At 32.0% G+C, this 13,870-nt stretch overlaps 1 protein-coding gene across 5 annotated transcripts; it reads right to left on the reverse strand.

The window, feature by feature from the left end:
- Window positions 1-937: 937 nt before the first annotated feature.
- LOC134710067 (interferon-inducible GTPase 5-like) lies at window positions 938-13,577 on the reverse strand. 5 transcript variants are annotated; one of them, XM_063570242.1, is made up of 5 exons: window positions 13,322-13,577; window positions 8,580-8,798; window positions 6,454-6,576; window positions 5,212-5,328; window positions 938-2,430 (listed from the first exon to the last, which is right to left on the reverse strand). In XM_063570242.1, exons 2-5 carry the CDS (start codon window positions 8,791-8,793, stop codon window positions 2,387-2,389), a joined length of 498 nt encoding a protein of 165 aa, XP_063426312.1. In that variant the 5' UTR covers window positions 8,794-8,798; window positions 13,322-13,577; the 3' UTR covers window positions 938-2,386. The 5 variants fall into 5 exon arrangements, with proteins under 5 accessions (XP_063426312.1, XP_063426308.1, XP_063426309.1 ...); XM_063570238.1 differs by having other exon boundaries at window positions 938-2,467; window positions 13,322-13,574; XM_063570239.1 differs by having other exon boundaries at window positions 938-2,467; window positions 6,460-6,576; window positions 13,322-13,573.
- Between the last annotated feature and the right edge of the window lie 293 nt (window positions 13,578-13,870).

Below are 13,870 nucleotides of genomic sequence, written 5' to 3' on the forward strand. Positions count from 1 at the left end.
CGAGCGTCACTGATAAGTTTATTGTAGACGAAACGCGCGTCTGACGTAAATATAAAATTTCAATCCAGGTATCTATGATGAGTTAATTGTTAGCTTTTATTCGGCAGTTTCTCTTGCCTATATTTTTTCCTATTTATTTGTATTGTAGTCCTGTCATGTAAAGTTGTCATTTTAAGGTTATGTTTCATATTGCCATTAAAGCGGGAGGTTTGGAATACCATAAAACCAGGTTCAACCTACCAGTTTTTCTTAAAATATGCTGTACCAAGTCAGGAAAATGGCCATTGTTATATTATAGTTCGTTTCTGTGTGTGTTACATTTTGCTCTTGTGTTTCTGGTGTGTAGTGGTTCTCCTCTTGCGTTTTATGTGTTTCCCTCAGTTTTAGTTTATGACCCGGATTTTTTTTGTTCTCAATCGATTTAGGAATTTAACAGCGGTATATTACATTGTTGCCCTTATTTGACCCTAATTTCACGGTCTACTAATAACAAAGAAAAATTATAAAAATCCTGTTTACTAAACTTTGAATTTTACACTAAACAAGGAATTTCTTAACCCAGGAAAAGATTACCTTAGGCGTATCTGGCATAATATTTTGGAATTTTGGGTCATCGATGCAAATTTGGACTTGTTTTACCCCTGTTTTAGTTACAAAGTCCGTTACTGAAAAAAGTTTTATCAAATTTTCACCAAAAAGTATAAAGATCTTTTGGCTAACATTAGTAACAACTCTGTATAGTTTCATGAAATGAATAAGTTGTTCTCAAGTTATACGACGGACAGCCAGACGGCCGGACGCCGGACACATTTTTATAATCAATCATACTATAATACGTCTTGTGAAAATGTTGACGGGCGTATAAAAAGGGTCAATTTTCAAGATAATGATCATTATCTTAATGAATGATGACAAAAATCCAGTAACGTTCCAATACTTTATTAAATACTCCAAGACATGGTTAAAACAACTATGTGAAATCACCAAGACACAATTATTTATTTAATAGTTTAACGGTCACTCATTACGGTAGGCGTTCGCCAGATGTAACAATAAGTAAAACGAAAATATGATATATAAAGCGTAAGCTTTTATAAAAGTGGCGAAATGTGCCTATGGAACAAACAAAACAAAATGCAAAAAATGCGAACAAAACCACAAAACACTCTCTAAAAAAAACTGTAATAAAAAAAGCTGGCGCAATAGAATATTAATAAGTTTTTACTAACAAATAATCAGACTTAATGACAGACAAACAATTTTCTGGTTCTTTCTGTGTTGAGTATTATCGCTTTTAGTTCCTTTCCAGCTTTTACGTCGTTGGTGTATGTTCTAACATATAGTCATATACAACTTTTGCATCTGCTCGTAGCACTTCCAATTCAGACTTCAAATGATGTACAATCAAAACGATTGATGCAGGTCCGGCAAAGCCAGATCCAATTCCAGGCAATATCCAGTCAAGTTGAGATACTGCTGCGACTGCTCCTAAGTCCAAGCATTTCACAAATTGTGCCTTTATTGATTCTATTTTGGTCTTTTCCTTTAAAGACGGATGTTTTAGTCCTGGAACTTTTATGACATATGGCTGGTCAAGGTTTAGAATTCTGATATATCTGCGTACCTCTCGAGTAACTATAGCAATGTTCACAGGGAAATCAACCAACGGAATTGGGATAGAAGCAATCACACAAGTCGCATAAGCCACCAATTTAATCCTCTTCTCTAATGTTTTGCATTTCAATTCAATAAGTTCTGGAGTTAACAAAGGAAGAAAGAAAAGCAGCGCTTCCACTTTACAATCGGGAATTAAAGAAGTTATGTGTATCAGTAGTTTAATCAAATCCCCATAATGAAAATACTTTCTGAAGTTTGAAATAAGAAATAACTCTGAACCTCTCAGAGTATCGTTACGTGCCATTGTATCTTCTAATTTCCTCCTTATTTGAGCGATCGCTTCTTGTTCGTTAGTTCCATTCTTCCTCGCTTTATCAACAATCACATCAATCTTGGATCTCACGATCGAATATGCGATTTTTCGTTCCTTCAGTTTTTTAACTATCCATATATCTTCTTCCATAAGTACGGTGTCAATGAAAACAAAAAAAATAGTCTAGATTCACAGAATTCAATTTGACAAGAAATTGATCTTTCGTCATGTTAAGCGTCCCAAATCCAGGGAAGTCTACAAGCTTGAATGAACCAAACTGTGGATGTTCATATATCTTTATCAATGTTGTGCAATCTCCTTCTCCAACTTCGGCATACCCAGGATCTGTTGGACTAAGATTTAGCAGTAAATTGATAAATGTGGACTTCCCCATTGCAGACCGACCGACAATTCCAAATTGTACTTTTTGTGTTTCCCACCTGTTCAATCTTTCTTCTATTGAGGCCTCTGTTGTGGTAGCGCCTCCGGATTCCAGCTCACTGTAAAATTCATCGTACAGAGCTGGATTATTGAAAGCTATAAGAAAGATAATGACAGCTATAAAATTAATTGTGTTTAAATATCATAATATATTTAATATATTTATTTACTTGCTCTCTATACTACCGTCGTGATTTCGAACCCTCTGCGCAATTGTTTGACTATACCAATTCAGATGAGATTTTATGCTGATTATTTCCAGGATGCAAATACGTTATTTATCAATATTTAAGAGATGTATTAAGACATGAGTGTTGAAGGAATCTATCCAATCGAACTAGAGATAAAGGATACAACAGATACAGATAAGTCGTCCTCATATCTTGAATTACATCTAGAAATTGACAATCAGGCTCGGTTGAAAAAAAACCTTTACGACAAAAGAGATGATTGCAGCTTTCCGACTGTGAACTTTCTATTTCTAAGTAGCAACATTTCAGCAGCACCTGTATACGGGGTATATATCTCCTAATTGATACGATATTCCCGTGTTTGCATTTCCTATTATTATTTTCTTGATAGAGGGTTGCTGCTCACAAGGAAGCTATGAAAACAAGAGTTCCAAAAGGTGAAGTTGAAATCATCCCTTCTTACGGACGCCATCACGAGTTGGTCGACATTTATGGAATAACCGTCTCACAAATGATATCAGATATGTTCCTTACGTTGTAACTACAATCCCTTCCCTTTCACGAATGTGACCTACCGAATGAGACTATTTACCATATTTGTTATAATATAAGCTTGTCGACATGTGGAGCAGGATCTGCTCACCTTACCGGAGCACCTGAGATCTCCCCTAGTTTTTGGTTGTGTTCGTGTTGCTTTATCTGTAGTTTTCTATGTTGTGTCATGTGTTCTTTTGTTTGTCTGTTTGTTTTCTTCCATTTTTAGCCAGGCGTTGTCAGTTTATTTTCGATTTATGAGTTTGACTGTCCCTCTGGTATCTTTCTTCCCTCTTTTTTTTGACAAAGAAAATATTCATAAGTACTTATTAAGACCAAGTGTGAATATTGCTTTTCGCTATCAATAGTAAAGTAAAGGGCTCAAATCATTTTGATTATACCTGAAAACTAGTAGTAGAATTTGTATATAACGTCGGATGCTAACGTTAATATGTTGACATCGGACCTCAAGTATTTAAAAAAAACCATCGCTGTGTTAATTTGTAATAATTATCTAACAAAAATACCAGACTCTAAGGCAAGTTCTTGTTTGTTTTTGGTATGATCATATATGAAATGACATGATGTAAGATGTATGTTGAGTAATCTTTCTATTCTTTTCATAATGGACTACTTGTTTGTTTTTGTCGAGCCTTTGACTTTAGTCGAAATAGCGATCCAACATTCCGTCGTCGTCGGTGTCATCGGAGGTGTCCACAAATATTCACTCTGTAGTTAATGTTTTTGAAATCTTAATAATTTTCTTGAAATATCCTGGATTTTTACCAAACTTGGACAGAAGCTGCTTTATGTTCATAAAATAGTATCTAAGAGTAAATTTTGTAAAAATAAAATTCCATTGTTTCCGTATTTAACTTATAAATGGACTAAGTTTTTCTGCCAGGAACCATTACATTGACTCTGTGGTTAAAGTTACATACAGTCTGCAGTTAAAGTTTATAAAACATGTTTAAGATTCTTAAACAGGCCTGAATTTTAACAAATTTGGACTGAAACTTCTGACACTCAAATTATTTATCAAGATAAATAATTTCATTTATTTTTTTCACCATATTTGTTGAGTTTGTGATTAACAGCAAAAGTAGGCAAGACACTGGGTTCGGCGGAACTCTTACAATTTTTTCTTAATAATTGCTTCTTCATTATTAAGCGTATGTCTATCATGTCGTATTTATTTGAAGTGTCTTAAATGTCTCGTCAAGTTTATTGGTTGAGTTCTATCACAAAATCATTTAAACTATAGAGTGCCAAAAGATATCAGAGGGACAGTCAACCTCTTAGATCGCAATAAACTGACAACGCAATCATAAAAAAAAAGAAGAAAAGGACAAACAGACACGAGATATTTGTCACTCGTCGTGTTGATAGTATTAGTACACACCTTATAAATAGCCTATTTCGTGAAAAGAGAGGCGGATTGTAGAAAAACCTCCGTACGGTCTTTCATTTGATCAATCAGACACCCCTCGATGTGTTCTAAGACAAGATAAACCTAAAACTATGCATTATCTATAACATAACGACAAAAAAATAAAATTGGAAAACAAGAGATGAAAAAAACCTCTGATTTACTGTAAGTTATAAAAGGTATATCAAATGTGTTAGAATAATGTTTCACAAAAGAGTACATAAATCATCGTAACCATCATATTGTCAATAAACAGTTGCAAATAGTCATTCAATTTATAAACATTCAAACAGTCTTAAAATTCCAATTTATATCATTTAAAGCTGTCAGGTTTTTTCTTGGTCAATTTAATTTCATAACTCTTTTTGTTTTTTATAAACATATATAACCTTATTCATTCAAATAAAGGCAACAGTAGTATACTGCTGTTCGAAAGTCATAAATCGATTGATAGGAAACAATCTTTAACTGAAGTAAACACATCAACTTAAAGAGAAAACTACAAAACAACAGAAACACTGTAGTGCAACAAAATACCCTCCCGCCCAAAAAAAAATGATAAAATGCAACGACAATGCAACACACACAGAAACAAACAATTAGATAGCAACTGCCATTTTCTGTCTAGTTATAGGACATTTTAAGAAAACGGAAGATTTTCTTGGTAATTTTGGAAAAAAAATCACCTTCATCCTCAAGCACTGCGTCACTCGTATTCCAAATATCTCCAACCTCATCGTCAGTAGATCTTAAAGTTAAGGATTCATTGTCAGGTACCACCATATTTGATACTGAGGCCTGTGCTACACGAAAAAACGAAGCATACGAGAATTAAAACATGTATTATCAGTTACATAGTGTGCTAGTGACCTAATACGGTATTTATAAACGTAGTTGCCGTAACGCATCCTTTTTAGTACATGATGTTTTTCCTCAATCACTAACCAAAAAAGACGAGTTGTAATGTTTGAATTAATCAAAAAGTAATATATTAAAATATCGGTCAATTCAAAAAAACTATTTTGATTTTTTTTGTTTTTGCAATTTTATAACCCATCAATATCCTAATCAATCCATGTTTCTGTACTAACTTTTGATTTTTTTAAAATATATATAGATATTTTGTATTTAAGGGAGCACTATCTACCAGATATATAAAAAAAATCTAACCTATGATCATTTTTCGTTCAATCATTAATGAAAGATAAATATTTCGATTTTAGCAACCAGGAAAATTCATAGTTAAATTTTGTCAAAAAAGTGAATAAAACGGTCTTGATGAATTGTTTCCTCGCAGTTGAAAAATTTGACCTGATTGAATTCGTATTCGTGTAAACTTAAAAAGTAAAATCACAAAAATACTAAACTTAGAGGAAAATTAATTCGGAAAGTCCATAATCACATGGCAAAATCAAATAACAAAACGCATAAAAAATGAATGGACAAGAACTTAAATTTAACCCCTATGCTACAGACGTATAACGCATGAATTGTACGTGTCTTGTTATTCAAAGGAAAATTGAAAGAGATACAAAGGTAAATCGTTTGATTGACTGATTCGATTCACAAAAACATTCTTACACAGGTCATAACTACGATTAACATCTGGTTTTAATCTATATTACAAATTACACAGACCTAGATAAGTCCATCAGTACGATTTCACTGTATTATGTATATTTATCTTTATGTTTATATCTCTTAAATGGCCATCGGAGGTATTCGGATTTCAACTCGATAGTTGAATAGATGGCGTCTTTACTCAAATAGGCAGGGAACTAAGTTACATATTATCGAGTCCATGCATTGTAATTTGTTTATCTTATACTTTTTATAATTTGGATGAATGGTTTTTACATTGTTCTTAATCGAATATGAGAACCCTTTTAAAAACGGAATACATTCTTGCTAATTTTGGAATAAAATACCTTCACCTTCAAGTACTGCGCCACTGATTTCCCAAATATCTGCACCTTCATCGTCATCAGATCTTGTATACAATAATTCACTGTGAGCTCGTTCGGTAACCATATTTGATGCTGATGCTTGTGCTACGTGAAACAAAACTAAGTGCAATAAAAGCAAATATAACAGCTTATTTGTTTATAAGATATACGAAGATTTGGTATATATCTAAATAAAAAACGAGAAACATTTTATTAACAATATCAACAAACGACAACTACTGAACATCAGGTTCCTTTTTTCTTGCATACTCATAAATGTAAGATTACAATTGATATAAGATTATAAAGATGTGGTATTATTCATGGTCAATGAGACAACTCATCTACCATACACAACAATATACAGCTAGCCTACAAAGGGGCTAACGTTACAATGCTTAAACAATAAAAACGCAAAATTTCATGTACAAAACAATGAAGGTAAAACCAAATATATATAGGAACAATCGTCAACCAGAAAGTTTTGATTTTGCCATTTTGAAGGGACTTGTAGATTCGATTTGGTCTTTGAGTTCAGTATTTTGTTATACAACATGTTTAATTTATTTAGTATTCTTCAATAAACGTTGTTCTTTTAAACAGTCAGTTTGTTTCTTATTGCATATTTAGTCACAACTTTTCGGCATACTATGGTGACATTTGATAAATATTGAAGACAAGTGTCGACGAAATAGTAATAAACATTTAGTTGGAAGTAGTCATGTTGATCTTTACAACATCTTAAAAGCTTGAAATTTAAATGGTTTATTCATGGTTTATTCGATTTTTCAGAATTATCGACTGCGGTACATGTAGTTTTATTCAAACGATTCGCTTTTATTCAATAAAATAATGTTAAGAAACTTTTTTAAGACTATCTAGAATGTTGTCAATGTGTACAGGGGGACACTAATAAAATTGAGAATGGAATGAGGAATATGTCAAAGCGAGAACAACCCGTCCATAGAACAGACAACAGCCAAAACTTAAGTCCACCAGTGGGTCTTCAATATAGCGAGATACTCCCGCACCCGATACCATGCATCCTTAAGCTGGCCCCTAAACAAATATGTATATTAGTTAAGTGATATTGGACGTCTTAATAAACTCCGAATTATACACAAGAAACTAAAATTAAAATTCATACAAGACTAACAAATGCCAGAGGCTATACTTGGGACAGGCGCAAAAATGCGACGGGGTTAAACATGTTTTTTAAGATCTCAATCCTTCTCGTATATCTCTAGCCACTGTTAACAAAAACCAAACGCACAACAAAACGCACAGTAAAACTAAATTAAAGAGAAGTCCGAGTCAGAGGAATATCAGGCACAATTCATCCTGTTATGGGTTAAATATTATACCATCATCAAGTATATAAGAAGAACATAACCCATGTTAAGCTAACACCTGGTTTTATAATACATATTACTGAACAGTTTGAACACAGACTGCACATTTAGAACATTTCATATCAATAGTTTGCGCACGATCAACGATCAACGATGTACAACCATAAAATTAGAATTTTGTTTTTCAAATCATAATATTTACAATTTCAAGGAAAACACGTGTAATGTTACAAAATTAACATCAAATCTGTACGATCCCAAAAGATGTTAGCAGCAAATATCTGTTACGGCTTTGTACCAATCATCTACACTATTTTGGTTCAACATGTTACATGCAAATATTTTTCTCAATGTAAAAACGTTTAAAATCTCAAATAGAATATAAGCCTTAATAATTTATATAAATTAGAAGATGCAGTATGAGTGCAAATAAGATAGCTATCCATCCAAGTCACTATATGTCAAAAGTAAATCATTATAGGTCAAAGTACGGTCTTCAACGTGCAGCCGTGTTTCACACCGAACAGGAATCTATACAGAGCCCCAACATGACAAGAGTAGACCAATTCAAACAAGAAAACCAACGGTCTGATGTAAATAAATTATGAAAAACGAGAAACACTTTTAAAGTTTTGAAGCACATCAACAAACAATAACCATGCACTGAACAACAGGCACCTGACTAAGTGTATAACACTTTTAGTAATATTGTATTTAACATTATCAAATGGTCAAATGCATTGACTCTGATTTTACCTAAAATATGGCTTCGCGTCCCACAGTTTGGGCAAAAACTTGCATCGTTTTTCAGCAATCCGTTACATTGATTACCATCCTCCATTTTTCCCTGGCAAATCATTGTTGATCTACTCGCTTCAATTTTATATCCACAGTCTTCGCAAAACCGTTGACCTTCATTGATATTTAGTCTGCAATTTGGACAATTTCCACTTTGATGTGATATACTCATGGTTACTAAAATATAACAACATATCTTAATGGAGTGTTATATGAATTAACTTTTTTTTTTAAATTTACATTTATTCGTTAAATTGGATGTGCAAACATCAATAGAAAAAACGATGAAATGAAAAAAAGGGGACGTCCATACAAACTTACAAAATAATCGACCTTAGGCAAATCACCACCAATACATCTTTTAACCAATTTCAGTTTTGAAAAAAAAAATCAACAGTAAGAGTGGGATTGTTTGTAGGTTGCATTATTAATCGAATACTACACAACGGACCAAAATTCATCTTTTATTTCAATTTATTTCGTATATGAATGTTCAAAAAATCAATCAGAGTCTTAAAAATGTAAATATTTACGTACACTTGCATAAGGTCGATTTCTATCCAACGCAGTTCATTAATCAAACGTTATCAATTAATGTAGTTTGTTATATACCACAAGTAACTTTAATATAAAATCATTGATTTCTGTCTTGAATATAACTACTTGGCAAACATAAGATTGTGTGATGTAAGATATATGGTTGTTTTGAGTTTTACATAGTTAAGTATTATACATGTGTTGTCTCTTCAATTTGCTTCCACTTGAAGGACTCAATTAAGATAACTTTATTTGATACAACGTAAAAAAAAAGTGTCGCATGTGTCTAAATGTTTGAAATTCAAAATTAACTCTGTTGCCCGAACTATTAACCAATGAAAAAAAGAAAAATGTGTATACATTTCACAAATAAGAGCCAGAAACTATAGTATATATTTTTTTCCGTTGGGATTGTCATATCGCACAATCTGAATTCTTTGATTTTCGATAAAGTTTATATCAAAATTTCACTAAATTTGAATATCGTAATTTTTTGGCCTCTATAAAAGTTAATATAATTTCAATTTATTTCTTTTGAAAGTCAAAATGTGCGTCAATGACACATTTAAGTTGGTAAGTTTCATAAACGGGGGAACAGATTATTTCTGCCTTAGACCTATCAAAGATAGAAATTTAAAATGAAAACCCAGTTGTCAACAGTACGCGATAACTTCTTAACGTATTGCATGTTTAAATGAATTAACGTTTGCATCTTTAATTTATCAAGAAAAAAAATGACCTTACACAGATCATTATATTATGCGTTGACGCAAATTTTATTGTAAAAGAAAAGACCTGTAGTTCTGAAGAAAGAAAATGACTCCACTAATGTATATAAGACCATATTCAGGATAATTATTGTCAACACAGATGTGCTAAATGATGCCAGCGATGAGACAACCTCCACCAGCAGTGGCATCAACCCAGTGATTGTAAATACATTGAAAAGCAGTCAAGTTTAGCGTTTAAAAGTTCATTGATAACATTCTGGCGTATCACAAAGACACAACTTGTAACATCTCCTTTCATTGGCCGAAAGATTTAAATACAACAACAATCGTAGTGACACAGGTGACCGACAATGGAATGAAAGTTTACAAATGTTTGGTGAAAAGAATTAAACACGTTTTGTGAATTTAATACTGGCGTTCTTAATGCATGCAGCAACACAATTATTACAATTTGTGCACGTGAATGAATTCAGCGAAGGCATGTTGGTGTAAAAAAACTTTCAAATGTTACATCGGCAAAGATTATTTCGTTTGCATGTATGGAACTTAATAATACAAAAATACGTGTGAGAAATATCGTATTTTATAGAAAACAATATAAATGTACTGTTTTCCATTTTAATTCGATGAATAGTTAGTTATCTTGTAATTTCATACCGTAGGAATAGAGCTTAACATTATTGAACTATCCGCCACAGTGATATATGGTAGTATGCATACGCATTTAAAATGATCACACGCATGATAAACTGATAAACGGAATCTCAAGAAATTAAGGATGACTAAATGAATGTGCAAGAAGAAAATCACCTTTTTATCAATATATTTAATGAATAAACACGCTTTTTAAAACTGATCATTGTTTTCTATGTTTCTTATTTTAAATATTCACAGTATACTATTTACGTTTGTTTTTTAACCGAGAATAGAAAAAAACATTCAATTATTATAGATTCATGAAGTATATCGCTGGAGTTTATAAAGTACATTCCTTCCACTGTGCCATGGTTTTCCATCTCCATTTTTTTCTAAACAAAGCATGGTTGGCTACGTTCTGAATTTACTTAGAATTTCGTTTTTTTTTCAAAATCAAGTAAACTGCATCAGAAATAAGATCATGATATCGAATACCTAAAACTTGCAAAAGAATATGAATAGTGAACATGAAAGTTGATAATATAAAAAATATCAAACAATATGGTCGGTGTGTAATTTGGTTATTTGTGTAGTTAAGGTGGTACCCAACACTTTCACTAAAATTAATTTGGCTCGTTTAATTTTCAGAAAATTTTGTCAAAGGATTTACTTTGACCCTTTAACAAAAATATAAAAATTTCAAAATTTTTGAACCAACCGTTTTGTCAGAAAAATTACACTGGTTATATAGCAGTTTGGCAAACACCAATTTTGATCATAGAGAAGCTTTATATTCCCTTTACAACACAACGTAATTAAAACGTTAAGCTGATTTTACAGAGTTATCTCCCTGTAGTGTTAGGTACCACCTTAAGTACGGTTTCATAAACTAATAAAAAAAGGCCGGACTGATTAGACTTAAATTTAAAAAGACGGGATAAACTAAAGAGATGCAGGACAAATTGTTGCATTCAAGCCTCCCCTCCCCTAAATCAAAAGAAAATGGTAGCTCCCTTACGGGCGACATCAAAAGATTAATGAAAGGATAAAAAGAAAATTAACTCGAATAGTTTTGGTATTGGGGTAAAAATTGCTGCAATTTTCGTTTATTTGACACCGATTTTAAATATATATCCATATTGGTCAATAACGGTTTTCCCAAATTAAGTTAAGAAGGGGAGGGGGAATCCGTGAGAACACTTTGTGAGTTAATTTTTCTCCCCTGCATTTAACTTTTGATGTCGTCCCTTAATCCAGAGAGGAGACATTTGAATTAAATATTTGATGGGGAAAAAAGTTCAAATTTCAAAGTCTGAAATGCTACTAGTGCTCGAAATCATAAAATAAATGAATTTTTCACGTTAACATGTATAAAAGCTAGAAATGAAATTGGATAATCAAGAGCACAATGATGTACGTGAATACGACGTTGGAAGCTTTGACCAGTTACGTGAATATTGATCAGTCCATTCAACGTTATAGTACGTGTGTTCTATTTTCGCAGCTGTGAGGTCGAAGGTTTGAATTAACCAATGAAAACGACCTTTTCTTAGATTACCTTAGCTGTATTTGGAAACACTTTTTGGAATTTTGGTCCTCAATGCTCTTCAACTTCGTACTTTATTTGGCCTTATTAACTTTTTATAAACTCATACCCTAGATCAGGTCACTTTATTAATTAACACTCCCAGGGGTTGAATTGAAGAGCAGGTGGTATTCAAGATGCCTTAAATCTGTTTCTAAATAAAAAATATCAAACATGCTAAATCAATAGATACAAAAGTATATTAATTAATTGTTAGTGTACATTTATATACCAGTTAAGGTTGCACGTAGTATTTCCTGGACCATAGGTATAATGATAAGTTCTACCACTGGCCCAACACTGACATTCATAGTCAACTGAAGTACTTTCGTTATAATATTCAAAATAAAATACTAATATGTATTATATCTGTTTCCCTGTTTTACTACATGTTTATTTATAAATAAGTTAGCATTATGAACATTCTCAACATTATTATACAATATTAAAAAAAATAATTTTATAACTTAATATTTTCTTCCTTGTGCACATCAATATACCATGAATACATAGTTTACAGAAAATCCGAACACATTTAAAATAGAAATGACGATAATCTATAAATAAATCCTAGTAACAGTAGTTCAATTGATTTGTTTGAGTTTCGGAGTTGTTAGTACGTTCACCGGTTGCGAACATGATTATTGATTGAAAGTTATCATTACATTAATTATCGAATTAATACACTTCTAATATACATTATTGAAAGTTAAAATTTCCATTTAACTTAATGATATCACCTTTCGGAAGTAATAGTAGTACAATTTTATGCGACGGTTTAATTTGAACATTAAAAAGAAGTTATCTTTTGTAATTCATACATTTGATCTGTAAAACATATATATCTTAACCATTTTCATCACGATATTGGTGTTATGCCATCTTATATTTGAACATCAAATGTAACAATATACTAGTTTCAGAACTTTTCCTAAATGCTCCGAAGCAAAGTATGGGTTGTTCTTTAATGATCTGACTTTTGCACGAAAACTTAGTTTTATGAACAGCTACCCATTTTGCAGTTCGCAAATAAATATCACAGAAAAATACTCACCACTGATAATCTATTGAAAATGCATAACGAATGATTGCGCAATTGTAACTTCAAGTCAAATAATATTTTACAAAAGATTTAATCTTGCAAGAAAATCAGAGTATCATTCAAATTTCCAAGCTCCTTGAAATCGGTTCAACATTAAGTACTAACTTACATGTAAACTACGACCCAATCTGTATCAAACTCCAAATTCAGTTAGCTATTGTAAATTTGAGTACTTTTAAAGGAATTAAATTTTAAGGTTCTGAAACACTGTTTTGGTGATAAAAACTGCTTTACTTTATGCTATCCTTCTTCATCTCATTTCATTGGTTGCTTTTGTCAATTAAATGCACACTGCCTCTCTGATCTTGTGTCTTCGATTTCGGTGATATTGTTAAGCGTTAGACATTTACAGAAAATAACTGAAATGTAGGTCGTCTATTTATAGAGAAAGTATTATTTCGTTGATGACATCGTCATGTGATATACATAAGATATGCTATACAAAGTTGTGTATCTAAAATAGAAATATGCCGTGCTTTTTTGTAAACTGCTTAAAAAAATCATCAAGTCTTTTAATTTCTTAAGGTTCATCATAACAAATGTACAAAAATTACTGAATCAACAAATCACAGATTATGAATGTTTTAAGGCTTTGCATCAACTAGTTTATCAAAGTTAAACGCATTTTGTGTTTCATAAAGATAAAATCGGATTTTGG

This window comes from Mytilus trossulus, chromosome 3, assembly GCF_036588685.1.
Source record: "Mytilus trossulus isolate FHL-02 chromosome 3, PNRI_Mtr1.1.1.hap1, whole genome shotgun sequence".
Lineage (NCBI taxonomy): Eukaryota > Metazoa > Mollusca > Bivalvia > Mytilida > Mytilidae > Mytilus > Mytilus trossulus.